This window comes from Phocoena sinus, chromosome 9 (assembly GCF_008692025.1).
Source record: "Phocoena sinus isolate mPhoSin1 chromosome 9, mPhoSin1.pri, whole genome shotgun sequence".
In the NCBI taxonomy this organism is placed as follows: Eukaryota; Metazoa; Chordata; class Mammalia; order Artiodactyla; family Phocoenidae; genus Phocoena; species Phocoena sinus.
Window position 1 is genome coordinate 73,531,703 of NC_045771.1, and position 20,165 is coordinate 73,551,867.

Sequence of the window (20,165 nt, forward strand, 5' to 3'; positions counted from 1 at the left end):
AAACTTTTTTCAAAAAACCTAAAAATATAGAGTCATGCATTTTTCCTCCTCAACACCTGGCACATATCCCCCATTTTATCCCACACAGAAATCCAGAAATGTGCTGGAATCTGTACCTTGCTGTTTCAAACTAGTCTAATTCTTGGGCCTTCTCCTTCCCCGGCTCAAGGATAATGAATAGAAATTGGCAGCTCCTTCCTCCTGCTACAGTTCTCCATATTTTCTTATGGTTTTTCAGTTTCATCTTATGCAGAATATTTCTTATTTATCTTTTCTTAATATCCAGTCATGTTTGTTGTAGCCAGCTCTTCAGAGATGCTCACGCCATTATTTGAGTGATTTAAAACTCATTCGAACAACTTTAGTTTTTTGGTCTATTCAAACCAATATTGGCAATAGCTCTAAGTAGGTCTCAACTTTCCTCCAAGTCCTCTTTCTTATTCTATGTCACAGACTCTTTTCTTGCCTTTAAAGTTAATCAAAGGAATAGGACTTGAGCCTTTAGAATCTCAAATTATGAGGATGAAGCTTTCCTGGAGATAATGTAAGTGGTGGCATAAATATTTTGGGGCCAGATGATACTCTTTTCCTCTTATAGAGAGAAACTATTTAAGATCTCCCTAAACTATGGGAAAGAAGTTATAAATATTAGCTTCTTACTGTGGTATATATATGGGCCTTTTGAAATGCTGTATCAAAATATTCTTCCAATATAGTTTAAAGAACATTTATGAGTGGCTATGCATGTACCAAACCCAGAGGCTTCAGAGATAAATAAACAGTTCTTATCCTAATGTTGTTCTATCTAATGTTAGATAGAACAGTTCTATCTATCATTTATTCTAACATTAGAACAGATCTAATGTTAGAATCTAGTAATACTAATGGTAATAATTACTACAGTCTATATATTTACTGTGTACCAAATACTGTGGTAAATATTTTATATGGATCATTGCACTTAGTAGCTCTTACCCACTAAAAGAATCCACCCCCACATAGCTCCTTCTCTCAGAGTAGCATTTAAGACATTGCTGCTGGAATTTATATCACAGTGGTGATGGCCGCAGATATTGTCTTATTTTTAGATGTGTTTCTTTCTCATTCGATATATTCAAAACCTCTTTAATGTCATCTTCCCTTTGAGCCCAGTGTTGGTGGCACCCCAGTAGGAACTGAATGGCAATTTTATCCAGGGACATGGTATCCATGTTCCCATGAAAAGATATGTCTACTGCCTCCAAGAGAAGGTTTCTCCGTCATATATAATTATCCAATCCAAAGCCAACTTGAGAGCATAATGTGGGGAGTGTCTCAGGCTCATGGGCAAAATATGGTAATCTAAGCTTGGCCCCTTCAGCTTCCTCCTTAACAAGCAGAGTGGGGTTTGGGGTCAGCCTATGTAGGGCTGCCCACCTTAAGCTTACTACTTAAAGCTAGAACCTTTTAGGAAACTCAAGTGCCTTGTAGTTTAAAAGTAGCGATTATCATTCTCTCCAGCGATGAGTAAAAGGCCTGTGTACAGAAAGATTCTCCTTTCTCCTTTAGTGAAAACTTGTCTTACTGAGGTGTCAGCCCACGCTGAGGTCTTCAACTGACCCAGGTACATGTGCTAACGCCAGCATCTATGTAATCAAAATCAAGCTACAGCAGCCTGCACCCTCTAACCATGGCCATTTGGCCAGGCTTCCTAAAAGCCTGGCAAGGCTTCCTAAAAGCCCTCTTCTTTGCTGAGGTCAGTGAGACTAGGATTCGCTTGCTAGGCTATGAGCAGCTGACCTGTGCTGAAGGCTCCTGTGTGGCTAGCATTTTACTGGAGCTCCCTGAATAGCTCAGGCCTCCAAGGCCTGTGCTTTTGCTGATGCTATGTAGACTCTGCCTATTGGCTGAGATAACCAACCAATAATATAACAACTCACACAGTACGCTGAATATCTGGTACATTTTTCGATGACTCTATAAAAATAGGCAGCCATTCATCTTTAGACAGAGCCACCATAAACTATAATGATCCATCAAGATGAAAATACCATGTGGCCAGCTCCTAATGCCTTCAGCCATATGTCCAAGTCAACAGTTAAAAAACAACTACACAACTTTAAAAAAATTAAAAATTAAATGCTGACCCACACATTAAAATTCAAGCTCCTCCACATGAACCACACTCCCCAATACGCTCCATTTCTATTTCTCATCGATCCAGCCCTATCTACCAGATTCTATCATTCTTCTGAATTAAACTTCTCTACCCAAATTGCAGGACACTTCCACATGGGCAGGATTTTTCACCAGATACTTGGAAAGCAGAGCCAAATATATGTTCACTGAAGGCAGCCCAGCTCCTAAAAAAAAGGAGTGAAAGAATTGACTGGGCTGGGCTATGCAAGCCCAATTTCTCCTCCCAAACTCTTGGGCTGAAAATCCAAGAATGTTATAATAAAGAAGTTTCCTGCATTTAAAGGCAAATTAGGAATAAGTAAATAGCCCCTTTCTCCCATAATTAATATTACAAACCAAAAAACCTTACTATTTTTAATACATTCCATAATCTGGTTGAAGAACATTTGATTTGTGAAGTAAGTTTTAAAATATTGCTATTTTTAAGCATATTAAGACTGAAAATATGATTTGATAAATTGTAAGATTCCTTTAATAAGTAGATCAGGCTACCAATTATGTATACAAATTTGTATTTATTAAAAAAATTTTTACACTCAAAATATTCCCCATGTGCAAATAATTAATGACTTACAAGCATTTGCTTTATTATTTAAAAAAGTAAAATTCACAAACTTCCTCTATTTAAATTGATAACTTTTCATCATGTACTTTAAAAAGTTAAATACAGAAGTACTAACTCTGTAGGGTACCAAATCCTTGTATCACTTGATAATGGACAGAAAACTAAATAAAACTGTATTGCAAAGACAGTTGTCTTTTGGAGGCTCCAACAATTCTCCTTATGGTGACCCTCTCTACTCATCCAGTTTCTTTGCCCCTGTGATCCCTCTTCAACATATGTTTATCATGCACCCATTATGCATTGGACAAATGCTGTCCCCTACATTGTCTTGGTCCTCAATGTGGCACTGCTGCATATCATTCTTCAGACCACTGCCTCATTTCTTCTTACAACTAACTGTTGGGGAGAATCTAATCAAGTAACATGATGAGGTAGGAATTATTTTGAATAGCTTAATGTACTTCTCTCAGTACCAGAGTTTTCACATCTCATATGTAAATATACCTTAACCCAAAAGAATGAATCTACACCTGCATCCAATAAGGGGTAAATTTTCTTAGAATACCTTTCTGGCTGTCTTCATATCTAAATGCGACCTGAAAACAAGCACAGACACCTACTCTCTCTTATGATAGAATGCTGCTTGCTGTTTGTGCTGTGCTTTACTAGACACTAGAAATACAGGTTCATATGGTGATAAATATATTACCTATTACATTTATGTTGAGCTGGTCTATTTGTTATTATTTCTATCTGCCCTATAGAATTACGAGAAATGCACTGTAGAAGTTGGAGACTAAGACATTGGTATGTCTGGGATGGTACCGTTTCCAAACTGCCTTGAAATTATTCTGGAATATTCCCAATTTCTTTCATTATGCACAAATTTGTGATAATTGTTCTATACCTAAAATGTGACTGGCTTATTGATACCTTAACCTGAGATGTTTAAAATGAATACTATACTATGTTTGTCTTTCTCTGAACTAGGAGCTGAAGCTAACTTTATGCTGAAAATTCATCCTCTGAAGAAATATCCTGTGGATCTTTATTATCTGGTTGATGTCTCAGCATCAATGCACAATAATATTGAAAAATTAAATTCAGTTGGAAATGATTTATCTAGAAAAATGGCATTTTTCTCCCATGACTTCCGCCTTGGATTTGGCTCATACGTTGATAAAACAGTTTCACCATACATTAGTATCCATCCAGAAAGAATTCATAATCAATGCAGGTATCTAATATTTGACGTGGACTTCCTAATGCTAAACAAATTTAAAATCTTATAAAACCTCATTTTGTTTTTAAATCAAAGACTTATTAAATTTTATACTTTTGTTTTAATTAAATGATAAATGAAAATATGTATAGAAGAAGTATGTTTCTATCTGAAAACTTCTGAGACTGAAGCGTGGCTTTTTACTTTATATTTTTTCAAATATCATTCACTTAGTTTCTATTACAAAAAACACAAATATTATTAGTAATTTTGGATAAACCTCCAATAATCAGGCTACAATATATATATAAATATATATATATATATATATATATATATATATATATATATAAAATACGTCTTTGAAACTTCTGTATTCCTTTTTTGATTGATCCAAATTTGCTGAATTAAGGTTTATCAAATTTAAAGTACTTATTTTGCCAGTATTGCATCTGTATTTCCATTACTGTATTTTGACTGTTTATAATTACATTGCTTATGATGTGATTTCAAACAAAACTCAGCTAGCACATGGAGGATAGGTAGGTCAAAAGAGAGAATTTGTTTGCTAGAAAGAGCCCTTTTTCTTATCATTTTGGAACAGCATATTCCCTACTATGAAAGGAAAACAGACCTTTAAAATATGAATTTCTCACACGATACGTAGCCTGTTGAATTTTCAGAGAGAACTATAAATGTGTTCAGGTCTTCCTTAACAAAACATTTCATTTTATCGTCTTCTTTCCTACTTTCATGAATTGCCCAGATCACTTTACAGTATATACTCTAATTTACCAAAACAACTCTGCTTTCTGTTGTAGAGGAACAAGACTGATGCCTCTCCACATAGAGTTTCACACGCCTTCTCCCTGAATACAAATGCACCTGAGGAATGATCCTCACCTTTGGGGACATTATGGAATTCTCAAAACAATTTTAATGAATTTTGACCATTCATCAATAATTCTACACCAAGCATCACTTTAAAATTAGGAAAATATTTTAAAATATCTAACAGTAGTATAATATTTTAACTAAATTCCTAAAAACATTTCCCAAAAAGTGTTTTTCAGCTGTTCCATGGGCAAATGTGATAGGAAATCACTGTAAATTTTCATCTCCTCTTAAAAATTAACAGTGCATATTAGCATAATAAAAGCCCTTAGGTGTCCTATATTAAACATGTTTAATCTTCTTTATGTTTTGACGACCAAGGCATTATATTGTTACATGCGAAGAAATATTCACCAATATTGAGCTTTTCTCTGATTTTATAAAATACAGATTTTCTCTAATAAAATTTTCTTGGCAAAAATAAAAAAGGTATTCCCTTCTCACATCAACCACACACTTTTACTATGACCATGAGTAGTATTTTGGATCTTTGAAGGACGCATAGCAAAACAGAATTTGCATTTCTTCTTTACCCATATAGTGACTACAACTTAGACTGTATGCCTCCCCATGGGTATATCCATGTGCTGTCTTTGACGGAAAACATCACTGAGTTTGAAAAAGCAGTTCACAGACAGAAGATCTCTGGAAATATAGATACACCTGAAGGAGGTTTTGATGCTATGCTTCAGGCAGCTGTCTGTGAGGTAAGAAGTTTCACATTATTGAATATTTTCTCAGATGAAAAATTCTCCAAGAATTTAGGATTTTTCCCTTTGATTTATGGAGTGAAAACATAGCATAGAAGAATACATTCTTCTCCTATCTGTTATTCGTCACCAGTATTATTCATTTTGGTATGTGTTCAGGACAGAGGGGCTAAATTAGGAGAGGGTTATAAATAGGAAAAGATAAAAGGGAAAGAATAACTTATGCACTTGGAAAATCATTTCCAAAAGGGCTGCTCTTTTCACTCACTACTCTCCAAGGAAAAAAACAGAAATAGCTTGTTGTCCTACTCACATCACAGTGGGCAGTCTGCACTTCATAAACCTGGCTTGTTCTTCCTCTGTGGAACACCAGAAGTCTCTAGCCAGGAGATAGTGTGGTCAAACGGCTGTGGAAGAGGATATACAAATAAAAGTTAATGCTATTTATGAAACAGCACTGAATTTATTCACATCATTCTAGCCTGACTTAATGTTTTAAATTTAATGTTTACTTGAAATGAAGACCATAGTAAAGATCTATGTTATTGTACAAGATCTAATTACATGTTTATTTTAAGAGTCACATTGGATGGCGAAAAGAAGCTAAAAGATTGCTGCTGGTGATGACAGATCAGACATCTCATCTTGCTCTAGATAGCAAATTGGCAGGCATAGTGGTGCCAAATGACGGAAACTGCCATCTGAAAAACAACGTCTACGTCAGATCAACGAGCATGGTAATACAGCAACAGCCTATTAGTAGTTACGACTTTTCTGGTTACAGTATAAGTTTAAATTGGCAATTCAGCTGTCCTTGTACCGAGAAATCACCTAAAGGATCATGATGCAGAGTCAGGATAAGTCATGAAAGACAAGTTACAGAACAATGCAGTCTATAAATTCTGCTCAATAAAATATAAGGCTGAAATACTTTGATAATATCTAGTAGTTGACTCTCTAATATACTACAAAGCACTGTATAATTTATGAAAATAAGAGTGATAGAAGAGCTTACTTTTTACTCAACTGAAGGACCTTAAAAGGAAAAGAGCATATACATATACGTTTGCCTTACTAGTTTACCTATAACTACTTCTACAGGGTTAGTATTGAAAAACATATTAGAGATTAAGAAGAACGTATTTGGCTTGAGGAATCCTCGCAGTAAAATAGACAGAATCAAAGTAGAGACTAGGGGAAAAAAGGAGTAAAACAAAACCGGCTTTCAATTTTATACCTCACTCCTTCCTTCTGAAGTTTATCTATATTTAAAGGCTCTTTTGTTTAAACAGTGCATATCTGGATTGCTTCCTGAAGGTTAGTTTCGGCTCTGAATCATATATTTAAATACAATCTCTTAGAACATCTTTCCCAGCATTAGCTATTATTCATGTAGAAAATAACTGCATAAAGCATCATTTACTTGTGACGTGACACCTACTTATACAGGCATGCAAATGTTAGAACAAAAGCTTCCAAACTTTCTTATATTGCGGTACCTAGTGTCTTAGTAATCTTTTCCCTCGTACACGTAGGCAAAACAAGCAAACAAAGAGCCTGACAGTTCTGTTTATTAAGTAGTTAGGTCCAAATAACATAACTATTTGTGTCCTAAAAACTTAGTAGCCAGTTAAAAAAATAATACACATGAACATCAAAAAATATATGTGTGTATGTGTGTGTGTGTGTGTGTGTGTGTGTATATATATAGTTTGTCATTCTTAGTAAATAAGTTACAATGGGAACTTCCCAAGCCTTGGAATCAGACTAGATATAACCATCCTCACTTCCTGTTCCGCACTGATTTTCACGTTGCCCAGTTTTGCAAAGATATGGCATCATCTAAAAGAACAGAGCCGAATGTAATGGTAAAGCTGTGAACCACCTCCAGCTAGTAGTTAATGGGTACCTGACAGATGCCATGTATTACTGTGCTTCCCTTAAAAATTCAAGATATTTTGAGGTACCCTGGTGAGTGTACTGCAGTGCTCTAAGGCACCTCATGCAGAGTTTGGGAAATGCAATATTAGAAACATATAAATTATGCTGAAATGTGTGTGGTTCCCATGAGTGAAATTTATTTAAATTTGGTTAATCTGAAACATTCTACCAGACTTTTTGAAAGTCTAGAGGAGCAACTGTTATTACCACATAAAACAAGTTCAACCCTTGGTTGGTTTAGATTCTTGAAAGCAGCCTCAACATTTAAAGATTTTTTAAAATAACTAGAATTTGAATTTTAAATTTTAGCATTTGGAGTTATTCCCTTAGTGTCTTTCTTTTTGCTAATTCTCTTCTACTCAGCCACATTTCACTTTGGTAGACCTATCCACTTTAATTAAGTCATTTATTATCTTTCCTTCCATTCAACCTCTTTTAATCTGAGACAGAGTTCTAATTCATTTACTGGGAGTGGAGGAGAAGACAAGAGGAACTATTCTATTGTGAGACAAGTAGAAGCTTTTTTTTTTTTTAAGGGAAAATAATAATCACATTATTCTCAAATTGCATTGCATTATCGTTTTGAAGTTTTGCCAAGTCATTGAAGTCATCGCTCCATAATTGTATTTTAGAGGGTGCTGTTGCTCATATAGGACGGATTCCTTAAGGCAAAGAAATGTTCTCATACTTTTAGACATATGCCATGCCATATAACCTTATGGAAACAAATTATAATTCTGATGGAATTTTACACAGTGTTTGGGCTCTTATGATATCAGGAATTTGGACAAACTATCATGAACTTTATTTGCTTTCTTGAAAATTGTTTTACCTACTTAAAACAATGAACCTTCCACATGTCACTGATATGTATTGAATAAACCAAGGAGTAGTGTGTTTATTAATAGCTTAGAAGAATATTTTTATCTCAGTTATCCCATGTCTGTGTTTTAAGAGATCTTCTTCCTAAGAAGTTCATTCCCTTCATTTCCAGGGACACTGCCCTAAAACAAAAGAAGTTGAAGCATTTTGATTGATCCCTTGACTATGTGTTTATATACACAAGGTGTACGACTGCTCTGAAACCTCCTATATCCAAAGCTACCCTGAGCCTAATAAGCATATGTACCTGCTTATTTTAAAATGACCTCCATTCTCTCCTATTCAGCCATTATAGAGGAATTTTAAAAGGTATTATTTAGACAAGCAATCAAACACTTTGCTTCTTGGCTTTATGTCTAGCAGCCAATACCAGTAATGTTGAATAGTACCTGAGCTTCTTGGGCCAAGACTCTGGTCCTTTCATTTATAAAAGGAAATGATAAAAGACCTTTTACATGTCTAAATTACATGATCCAGAGTTCTACTGCTTATTCACCTAGCTGTTTCATGAGGGTCAACGTGAATTCCAGAATTATAACATCTACCCTGTTTTCAGTTTTTATTAACTGAAACCACATATGTACATACAATATCAGTATACTGCATACAGTACAGTGTATACAGTATGAAATTTATCTTTACAACAACTTGGTACAGTAGTCATAGTTATCTTTCTTTTATAAACAGAAAAACTGAGGGGAGAAGAAACTAAGAATGTTGACTGAGGACAGACAGCTAAGAAGTTAATAAGTGGCAGAGGTAGGGCTCAATCCAGTTCAATCTTTTATTAAAATCTATATTCTTAACCACTTTGCCACAGTGTCTCAAGGGAAAACTAGAATAAATAGAGCAGTGAAGTTCTTGCTGTAGTTTCTGCTCTAACCTTCTAGTTACAGTCTTACTTATAGAAGAGATAAAGCAGATAATCTGGCTTACTTAAATTACATAACATGATAAAATTTTAAACAGTTTAAGCATTGTTACATTTTATATATGGCCATTGGCAAATACTATTATAGTATTAAATAAATTACCTTTTCCACTGCTTTTTCTCCAGTTGCCAGTATGAAAAACTTGAGTAGTAATGTAGTTTTATAATTTACCAGTAATAATGCCAGCTTAAAATAAGGATTTGTTTCTAAAATGGTAGAGGTTAGTATAAAAATTGTTAATGGTGTAGAAGACAGGTTAATACTGAGGTCCTAGAATTTCACTTTGTCTCCCTACCCAGCTCCTCCAGGGTGATTCCCAACTTCATGCAAAGCCCTCCTCACAACCATTCACCCCATCCTTGGCCAAGAATAACACCAGAGTCTCCAGTAACAATGAAAGGGGCCCAAAGAGCAAATATTTGGAAGAGGCACACAGGTCATGCAATGAACCATTATTAATGGGACTTTCAAATATTGCTGTGACTCTCAGTCCTGATGGAGAGATGCAAATAAGCAAGATCCTACCACACTTCTAATTATATTAGTAGCTCAGGTATGGTGTTTCTTTCTCTGAGCATTTTTTTGTGCCCCATCATATTATGGTCAGTGATTCTTCACCCCTCCTATCATTTAACTCCTCAGAATTCCTTTACTTATTTAGTCTCATGGAAATTACTGATACATAATTATAAGAATAATAACATTAAAATTCTAATATGTCAAAACTAAAGCATATAATAAAAATTTTCACCTTATTTCCTGATTCTTACTTTGTTTTTCTCTGCTTAACACTGCATAAGAAAAACTTTTTAAATTAATTAAAAAGATAAGATCAGTTTAGCATGTTAGCACCTTTGGGTTTTATGAACATGCACCATCAGGAAAGTAAAGGGAATATCACTCAGGCTAAATGCACCCAGAAAGTTTTAAGTCCATATGCAGCTGGTTTTTAAAAAAATATTGTTACAACTTTTAGTTAAAGGTAAAGAGAGAACTTCAGCAAGAGAAAAATAAAGAATCACATACAAGGGAACACCCATAAGGCTATCAGCTGGTCTTACAGCAGACTTTGCAGGCCAGAAGGGAGTGACATGATATACTTAAAGTGTTGAAAGGAAAAAAACCCCTACAACCTAGGATACTCTATACAGCAAGTCATCATTCAGAATTGAAGGAGAGAGAAAGAGCATCTCAGACAAGCAAAAACTAACAGAGTTAATCAACACTAAACCCAACTTACAAGAAACATTAAAGGGCATCCTTTAACTGAAAAAGAAAAGGCTGTAACAAAGAAATAAATTATAGGAAGGGGAAAATGCCACTGGTAAAGGCAGATATATAGTAAAGACAGGGGTTCAACTACCTAAATAAGCTACTACAAAGGTTAAAGGACAAAAATTGTAGAAGCAACTAAAACTACAATAAATAGTTAAGGGATTGATATGAAGATATAAAATATGATATCAAAAACAAAAGGTGGAGGGGATAGTAAAAAATGTAGCTCTTTTAGAATGTCCTTGAACTTAAATGACTATCAGTTTAAAACAAGTAGATATAGTTAAAGGTCAAAATATATGAACTTCATGATAACCACAAATCAAAAACCTGCAATAGGCATACAAAAACTAAAAAGAAAAGAGATGAGCTAAAGCACATCACTAAACTAAAAAGAGACTAAAACTAAAAAGACATGAACACAAGCATACAACTAAAGAAAATCATCAAACCACAAGGGGATAGACTAAAACAAGAAGACAAAACAGAGAAACAACCAGAAAAAAGTAACAAAATGGCAATAAGCACATACCTACCAATAATCACTTTAAATGTCAATGGACTAAATGCTCCAATCAAAGGACACAGCGTGGCTGATTGGATAAAAAATAACCCATCTATATGCTGTTTATAAGACACTCACTTGAGAGCTAAAGATACACGGACTGAAAGTAAGGGGTTGATATTCAATGCAAATGGAAACAAAAGAAAGCTGAAGCAGCAGAACCTTATCAGACAAAATAGACTTTAAAACAAAGTCTATAACAAAAGACAAAGAGGGAATTATATACTATATTATGATAAAGGGATCAATACAAGAAGAGATTACACTCATTAACATATATGTGTCCAAAACAGGAATACATATATAAAATATTAACAGAAATAAAGGGAGAAATGGACAGTAATACAATAATAGTAGGGCACTTTAACATCCCAATGACATCAATGGGGAGATCATCCAGACAGAAAATAAATAAGGGAACAGTGGCCTTAAATGAATCATTAGGCCAGATGGACTTAATAGATATCTACAGGACATTCCATCCAAAACAGCAGAACGCACATTCTTTTCAAGTGTACATGGAGCATTCTCCAGGACAGATCACATGCTTGTCAAAACAAGTCTCAACAAATTTAAGAAAATAGACATTATATCAAGCATCTTTTCTGACCACAATGGCATGAAACTATAGATCATTTATAGAAAGAAAAACAGGAAAAGAACAAACACATGGAGACTAAACAACATGCTACTAAAAAAACAGGGGTCAATGAAGAAACCAATGAGGAAATCAGAAAATATCTTGAGACAAGGCAAATGAAAAATGGGAACACAACACTCAAAAATATATGGGGTGCACCAAAAGCAGTTCTAAGAGGGAAGTTAATAGTGATACAGGCCTAACTGAAGAAATAAGAAAAATCTCAAATAAACAGCCTAACTTACCAACTAAAGGAATTAGAAAAAGAAGAGCAAAGTCTAAAGTCAGCAGAAAGAAGGATATAATAAAGATCAAAGCAGAAATAAATAAATTAAAGACACTACCCCCCAAAAAAACAACAGAAAAGATCAATGAAACCAAGAACTTATTTTTTGAAAAGATAAACAAAATTGATAAGTCTTTAACCAGGTTCATTCAGAAAAAAAAAAGAGAGTACCCAAATACACAAGATAAGAAATGAAAGAGAAGCTACTGCTGTTATCACAGAAATACAATAATAAGAGAATACTATGAACAGTTAATGTCAACAAATTGGACAACCTAGAAGAAATGGATAAATTCCTAGAAACATACAATATTCCAAGACTGAATCAGGAAGAAATAGATAATTTGAATAGACTGATAACTAGTGTTGAAATTGAATCAGTAATCAAAACCTCCCAAACAAAAGTCCAGGACCAAAGGGCTTCACAGGGGAACGCTAACAAACATATAAAGAAGAGTTAATACCTATCTTTCTTAAACTATTTCAAGAAATTGAAGAGGAGGAAACATTTTCAAACTCATTCTATGAAGCCACCATTACCCTGACACCAAAACCAGAGAAAGACAGTAAAAAAAAAAAGAAAATTACAGGCCAATATCTCTGATGAATATAGATGATTCTATCACTATATGCAGATGACATGATACTGTATATAGAAAACCCTAAAGTCTTCATCAAAAAGCTATTAGCACTAATAAATTAATTCAGTAAAGTTGCAGGATACAAGATTAATATACAAAAATCTATTGCTTTTCTATACACTAATAATGTATTAGTATTATGTATTTTCTCAGGAAGAGAAGGTAAGAAAACAATTCCATTTAAAATCACATCAAAAAGAATACAATACCTAGGAATAAACTTAACCAAGGAGGTGAAAGACCTATACTCTGAAAACTATAAAGCACTGATGAAGGAAACTGAAAATGATAAAAAGAAATGGAAAGACATCCCATGCTCTTGGATTGGAAGAATTAATATTGTTTAAATGGCCATTTTACCCAAAGCATCTACAGATTTAATGCAATCCCTATCAAATTACCAATAACATTTTTCACAGAACTAGAACAAATTATCCTAAAATTTATATGTAACCATGGGAGACCCCCAAATTGCCAAAGAAATCTTGAGAAAAAAGAAGAAAGCTGGAGGTATCATGCTTCCTGACTTCAGACTATACTACAAAGCTACAATAATCAAAACAGTATGGTATTGGCACAACAAGAGCCATACAGATCAGCTGAACAGAATAGAGAGCCCAGAAATAAGCCCATGCACATATGGTCAATTAATCTATGACAACGGAGGCAAGAATATACAGTGGGGAAAAGACAGTCTTCAACAAGTGGTGCTGGGAAAACTGGACAGCTACATTCAAAGGAATAAAATTAGAACATTTTTTTCCACACCATAAACAAAAATAAACTGAAAATGGATTAAAGACCTAAATGTAAGACCAGAAACCACAAAAGTCCTAGAAGAAAACATAGGGAGTATGGTCTTTGACGAAGATCTTAGCACTATGTTTTTGGACCTGTCTCTTCAGGCAAGGGAAACAAAAGCAAAAATAAACAAATGGGGCCTAATCAAACTTAAAAGCTTTTACACAGCAAAGGAAACCATCAAAAAAATGAAAATGCAACCTACTGAACATGAGAAGATATTTGCAAATGATATGTCCAATAAGGGGGCAATATCCAAATATATCAACAGCTAATACAACTCAATATCAAAAACACCCTGATTAAAAAAATGGGCAGAAGACCTGAATAGGCATTCTTCCAAAGAAGACATACAGATGGCCAACAGGCATGTGAAAAGATGTTCAACATCACTAATCATCAGGGAAATGCAAATCAAAACCACAATGAGATATCACCTCACACCAGTCAGAATGACCATCATCAAAAAGACTACAAACAATAAATGTCAGTGAGGAATGTACAGAAAAGGGAACCCTCCAACTTGGAAAACAGTATGGAGGCTACTCAAAAAATTAAAAATAGAACTAACATATGATCCAGCAATTCCACTCCTGGGTATATATATAGCTGAAGAAAATGAAAACATTAATTCAAAAAGATCTATGTACACCAATGTTCATAGGAGCAATATGTAAAACAGCCAAGATATGGAAGCAACATAAGTGTCCATCAACAACTGAACAGATAAAGAAGTTTGTGGTATATATATACAATGGAATATTACTCATCCATAATAAAGAATGAAATTTTGCCATATGCAACAACATGGATGGATATAGAGGGTATTATGCTTAGTAAAATGACTCAGACAGAGAAATACAAATACTGCATATTTTCACTTATATGTGGAATATAAAAAATAAAACAAATGAATGGATATAACAAAACAGAAACAGACTCACAGATACAGAGAACAAGCTAGTGGTTACCAGTGGGGAGAGGGATGGGGGGGGCATGTGAACAATAATGACTTTAATAATAACTTTAGAATAGACCTAATTTTAATGCTTGTCATGCTTGCAGAAAATTACCCAGGAAATTATTTCTGCAAACAATATTTATTTTTTCTTCTTTAAAATTGAAAGCAAAAGTTTCACACAGAATCACCTGAGCTAGGCTCAGAGTAGTCTCATGTTGCTTTTATAGTGCCCCTGAAAATGAGAAAAAATACTGATTTTCCAAAGTGACTCAATAAAAACAAAAATTGATGAAAATACTTATGAAATAAACTGTTCCAAATAAATTATATGTTTGGTTAAGTCATATTTAAGCAGAAAACTTACTACCATTCTTATTGAAAAGCTTACAAAAATGGTTATTCCATGCCCCTCATTCAGTAGCAAGGATATCAAGAATGTAACTGATACCATGTTTGGCAAGAGCCACAAATTCGAACACTTCAGGAGCCAGGTGCAAAAGGTAAATAAATGAGGCAAGTTAAAGCATATCCAAGAGCCCAGCATTTAGCCTTTAGTAATGGCCTCCAAATGTCTTTTATTAAGCAGTCTTTTATTGAAAGCTGTCTTTTATTAAGCAGCCCTGTGGTATTTGTCCCTTTACACTTAGGGAGCACCACCCAGCCTCCCAGTGAAGTGTAGATATTGTTATTACCTCCATTTTATAAATGAGAAAATGGAAGCACTAAAAGGATCAGGAACTTGTCTGTGGTCACACAGCCCTGCATAGTAGTGCCTAGGTAAATGACAAGCAGTGTGACATCAGGACATGAGCTTCTACTTACCATTAATATGGGCTTAATAATTAGAAAATGGTAAATGAAAGTCTTTACACATGTTAACCCATTTAATTCCCACCATAACCCTGAGAGGTAGATACTAGTATTTATACGTTTTACATATACAGAAACTGTATCATAGAAGGTTAAGACAGATGCCCAGTGTTACATGGCTAGTAATTGCAGAGCCAAGAGTTGAAGGCCCAGGTGGTCTGCTTCCAAGCCCCTGCTCTTGGTATGGCTCTCAACCAGAACGATTTTGCCCTCCAGAGAACATTTCAATGTCCAGAGACATTTTGGTTGTTACAACTAGGGGAGGAGGGAGATACTGGCCTCTTATAGGTAGAGGCCAGGGATGTAGCCAAGTACCCTACAATGCACAGGACAGCCTCACACCCACAACACAAACTGTCCATAGTGCCACTAATGGGAAACATGGGTCTATGCGATTATGACTATGCAGCCATATAGATAGACAAATAGGCCATTGGGAGAGATGCGGACTGACAACACATAAAATCTTCATCTCTAAATAAATCTGTGCTATCACATTGTTTTCATGCTGTCTCTGTCCTCTAAAAAGTGAACTATAAAAAGTAATCCAGATAACTGAATACTTTTATTTAACCAAGACATTGGTTTTTTGTTTTGTATCTTATTATGATATTCAATGTTTCAAATTCTATATTATCTTATAAGAACTTTTTATAATGAAACTCACTTTTATGGAGAATCTTAAAACACTTATTTTCTTGTCACTACACAGGCACATTATTAAAATTCATACATCTCTACATAGTTATCTCTTTAACCGAAACTGTCTCCATTGAATCTTTCTTACCTCATCTTCCCTTCTAACATTTATAAGTTATTTCCCACAAATCACAGTGAAGGTGTTGGTGAAGAAGAAAAATGTGAATGGAATCCTTTTGCCCTTAATTACTTAGCAGCTGCCTTGGCACATTGCTTTCCCTTCTCCCTTCTGCCCCAGAAATGCTTGTTATCTCCATTAATTATTTTCAGAGTTCAGAGAAACAATATGTAATGGGTTAGACAGAGGGGGAGTTAAAGCTGAGGAGCAGTGACGTCACCAGCACAGGACAGCTGGCTGAGAGGGAGTGTTCCTGCTAGTGAAATACAAGACATAAAAGATAAAATACTTAAAAGATACTATGCTTCATGGAGGAAAGGGGAAGGGGTTTCAACAGTGGCCATTAATCCAAAATTCTCCCATCAACAATGGTTTGTTTAAACATCTATTAAATATTTGTAGTTTTAACAATCTGCCTCGAGGTACTTGGAATTTTCTTTTAAAACATTTCTTTCTAGGCTTAAAAAATGTGTCCTTTTAAGCTTAAAAATCCAACTGACCTTCTTAATGATCTTCGGAGCAAACAAGAACTTTCTAGATTTAAATTTTGTGTACTTTTGGTCAATGTGACTTCCTGTTTTTGAAAAGGGGAAAGAGATTAAGCAGCCTCCAAAAGCTGCTTACATTTTGGACTGTTCTTTAATATTGATTTTATGTGAGTTAAGTATAAGCTGGTTAAAAACATATGGATTAAATTTTCCTGAAAATATGAATGGTTTTAAAAATTAAGAAGGGGGAATGCTTGGCAAACTGTGATTATTTTTTGTCAAAGCAAAAATATTTGAAAAGTAGTTGTTGCCCTTAAAAAAATATTCCCAATACAGCTAGACTTACCTTCTTTTACTTGTTCTCTTTTTTGTTGTTGTTCTCTTTAATTTACCAGCATTATGCAAACTGTCATAAGTCTATTTTAAGAGTATGCATATTATTAGGAACAAGGAATAAAAATTTATCTGATAGAACTTATATTTTGGGGATTGTTCTTCTATTACTCTCAAATTATATTCTTAAGAATTGCTGTGGGTAGAATTTTTCTTATGCAAATCCATGTGGTAATACTTTTTATACCCCTTTGTAAATTGGAGTCATATCACATTTAATTGTAGTTCAAGAAAATTTTATTTGTTTCTACAAAGCAATTATAGATTATATAGAAATAAAGGATATTTGTTATGATTATTATCTTAGTCCATTCGGGCTCCTATACCAAAACATCATAAATTCGGTGGCTTATAAACAGCAGAAATTTATTCCTCACAGTTTTTGAGGTTGGTAAGTCCAAGATCAAGGCACTAGAGGATTCGGGGTCTGGTGAGAGCCTACTTTTTGGTTCAAAGACAACACCTCCTAGTTATAACCTCATATGGAAGAAGGTGCAAGGGAACTTTCTCCACTGGCTCTCTTTTATAAGGGCACTAATCCCATTCAAGAGGGCTCTACCTTCAAGACCTAATCACATCCCAAAGGCCCACCTCCTAATATTACATCACCTTGGAGGTTAGGATTTCAATGTATGAATCTGGAAAGTGGGACATAGATATTCAAATCACACCAGTTACTCATGTTAGTGATGATAGTTTTAAGCACAAGGCTGTGTCTTATATCTTATTAAACTTATATATATAAGTTTAATAAGTGGGTCAAAGAACTTAGGCTATAAGTGAAACTAGTAAAATTAGCTCTTTCTAAGTTCATATAGTTGCCAAAATCCAGAAATATTAACCAAGATGGTTTAAACAAAATTTTCCCTTAAGAAAAGCACAGTTAGCATTGGAGGGTGAAAGGGGAAACAAAAACTACAGAGTAATCTGAACTTGAATCAGATGATACTAATTAGGCTCAGTCACATGATCCTTGGCTTACACTACTAGGCACCAAAAACAGGTGGGCCCAACTGCAGGTGAAGTTTGACATCATTTCTCTAAAGGTATCTAGAGTTGTTATTTGAGATTGCTTTAATATCTAAAAGAGCATTTATAGAAAGAAAAATATCAAGTACTATGTCTTACTACATAACTTTATATAGCAAATTCCATAGTTGTCAGATTTCTCATATTTACTAAGTTTTATTCCCTTTCTACTCATCCCCTGCTTTCTTTCCCACCACTGCAAAGAGTGTCACAGTTAGAGCTACATAAGTTTTATATATCAATGTAAGACAGATTTGTAATATAAATATATGTATACATAAATGACAAAAAAGTATAATGATAACAAGTTGAAAGATCTGTAATCTACACCTTGTATAATCTCTTGGAAATAAAAATGATAATAACTGCTATTAGCTTTGAGTATATGCAAGAAACTGCTCTAAATAATTCACATACTATTGTTATCTTTCTACTTTTGCCAGCAATCATGGAAGGCAGATACCATTCACATGTTATAGAGGATAGACCTGAAATACAATTTTTATCATAAACTGACAATCCGAGATTTGAATACAGGGTTTTCTTCTTTTAAACAAACTTTGTTCTATACCATGTTATATATCAAATTTTTATATGTATGTAAATATGTATATATATACATGCATATATTTGCATTTTAAAACTTGTTACTGAATTTCACCTCAGAATGTGATTGTCACTAATAGGTTTCTGTTTCTGAATATTAAATAATCTGTCAATTATATTACTTGGAGTCCAATGTTAATCTAAAGAAGTGCTAAACACTCTTTGTACTATGTTGAATGCAACCCTCTTCGTTTTTCTGAATTTCTAAGGTTTTTATGGAGCCTTTGTCTTTAAAATCTCCTTAATAATGTTGATGTTGACCTTATTTATTTTATTTTTTTGTGTGTGGTATGTGGGCCTCTCACCGTTGTGGCCTCTCCCATTGCGGAGCACAGGCTCCGAACATGCTGGCTCAACAGCCGTGGCTCACAGGCCCAGCCGCTCCGCAGCATGTGGGATCTTCCCGGACTGGGGCATGAACCCGTGTCCCCTGCATCGGCAGGCGGACTCTCAACCACTGCGCCACCAGGGAAGCCCTGACCTTATTTTTTAAAAGAATTTAAATGCCTCTAGTAAAATGATAATCCTTCCCGACACAATACATTTTTATGTTAATCAGACAGTTTTCCTCATAATAGATGTTTGGAAGTGTGTGGAATTGAGCTACTAAATTTCACTCCCTTCTTTATTTCATTTTCTGTTACAGGAACATCCCTCGTTAGGCCAACTTTCAGAAAAGTTAATAGACAACAACATTAATGTCATATTTGCAGTTCAAGGAAAACAGTTTCACTGGTATAAGGTATGTTAACTCCCAAAATATAAAAATTAAAATGTTTGCATCTATAGTTAAAATTAGAATACTTTTTAGAACCCCAGGTAAGGATTCTGGAGTTATTATACTTTGTACAATCTAAATTTAATACTGTATTAACTAACATAGCCCAGGTGTCCATTCCTCTGGTGAGATGGGGCAGGAGATGCTCTCCTCAACTCCTTGCCTGGGTGGGCAACTCAGGCTACAGGGCCGGCAGAAATCCTTGTGTGAGGGTCCCACTGAGTTCCCCGGTCAGAGTACTGCAGCTGAGCGGGGTGGCTGCTTGGGACTACTGCTCAGGTGCTGCAGAAAGCCTTCGTGGAATCTGACATGTTATCACTCTGGGATCATTGGCCAGCTACTCCTGACTTGGTCACATGAAGGCTGACTGTTACAGACTCTGAACTGAAGAGAACCAACACTATTAGCGTATCTCGCACCACCATGAATGCAAGGTATTTCAATTAAGAGTATCAGGAGAACATCTATAAATCCCAGACTGGCATGTGCAAGTTCTGCTGGTAGAATAACCCAATGTATCTGGGTGACCTTTGGAGACAGCTGAGACAGAGCTACAACAGGGCAGTGGCTGACACCCAATTCATAGCCCATCTTCTCCAGCCATGTGGCTGCCAGGGTCTTGGGGCTCCGGCCGGCTGTAAGGCCTGAGCCTCTGAGATGGGAGAGCTGAATTCAGGATATTGGTCTACCA

At 35.0% G+C, this 20,165-nt stretch overlaps 1 protein-coding gene across 2 annotated transcripts in view; it reads left to right on the top strand.

Annotated features, from left to right (window-relative positions):
• Positions 1 to 20,165, top strand: part of ITGB8 (integrin subunit beta 8) — a 97,355-nt gene that overhangs the window by 48,870 nt on the left and 28,320 nt on the right. For both annotated transcript variants that reach the window (XM_032642931.1, XM_032642930.1), the window contains exons 4-7: positions 3,734 to 3,980; positions 5,401 to 5,566; positions 6,148 to 6,306; positions 19,343 to 19,438. In XM_032642931.1, coding sequence (XP_032498822.1) covers positions 3,734 to 3,980; positions 5,401 to 5,566; positions 6,148 to 6,306; positions 19,343 to 19,438 — 668 coding nt within the window. The remainder of the gene's footprint in view (positions 1 to 3,733; positions 3,981 to 5,400; positions 5,567 to 6,147; positions 6,307 to 19,342; positions 19,439 to 20,165) is intronic.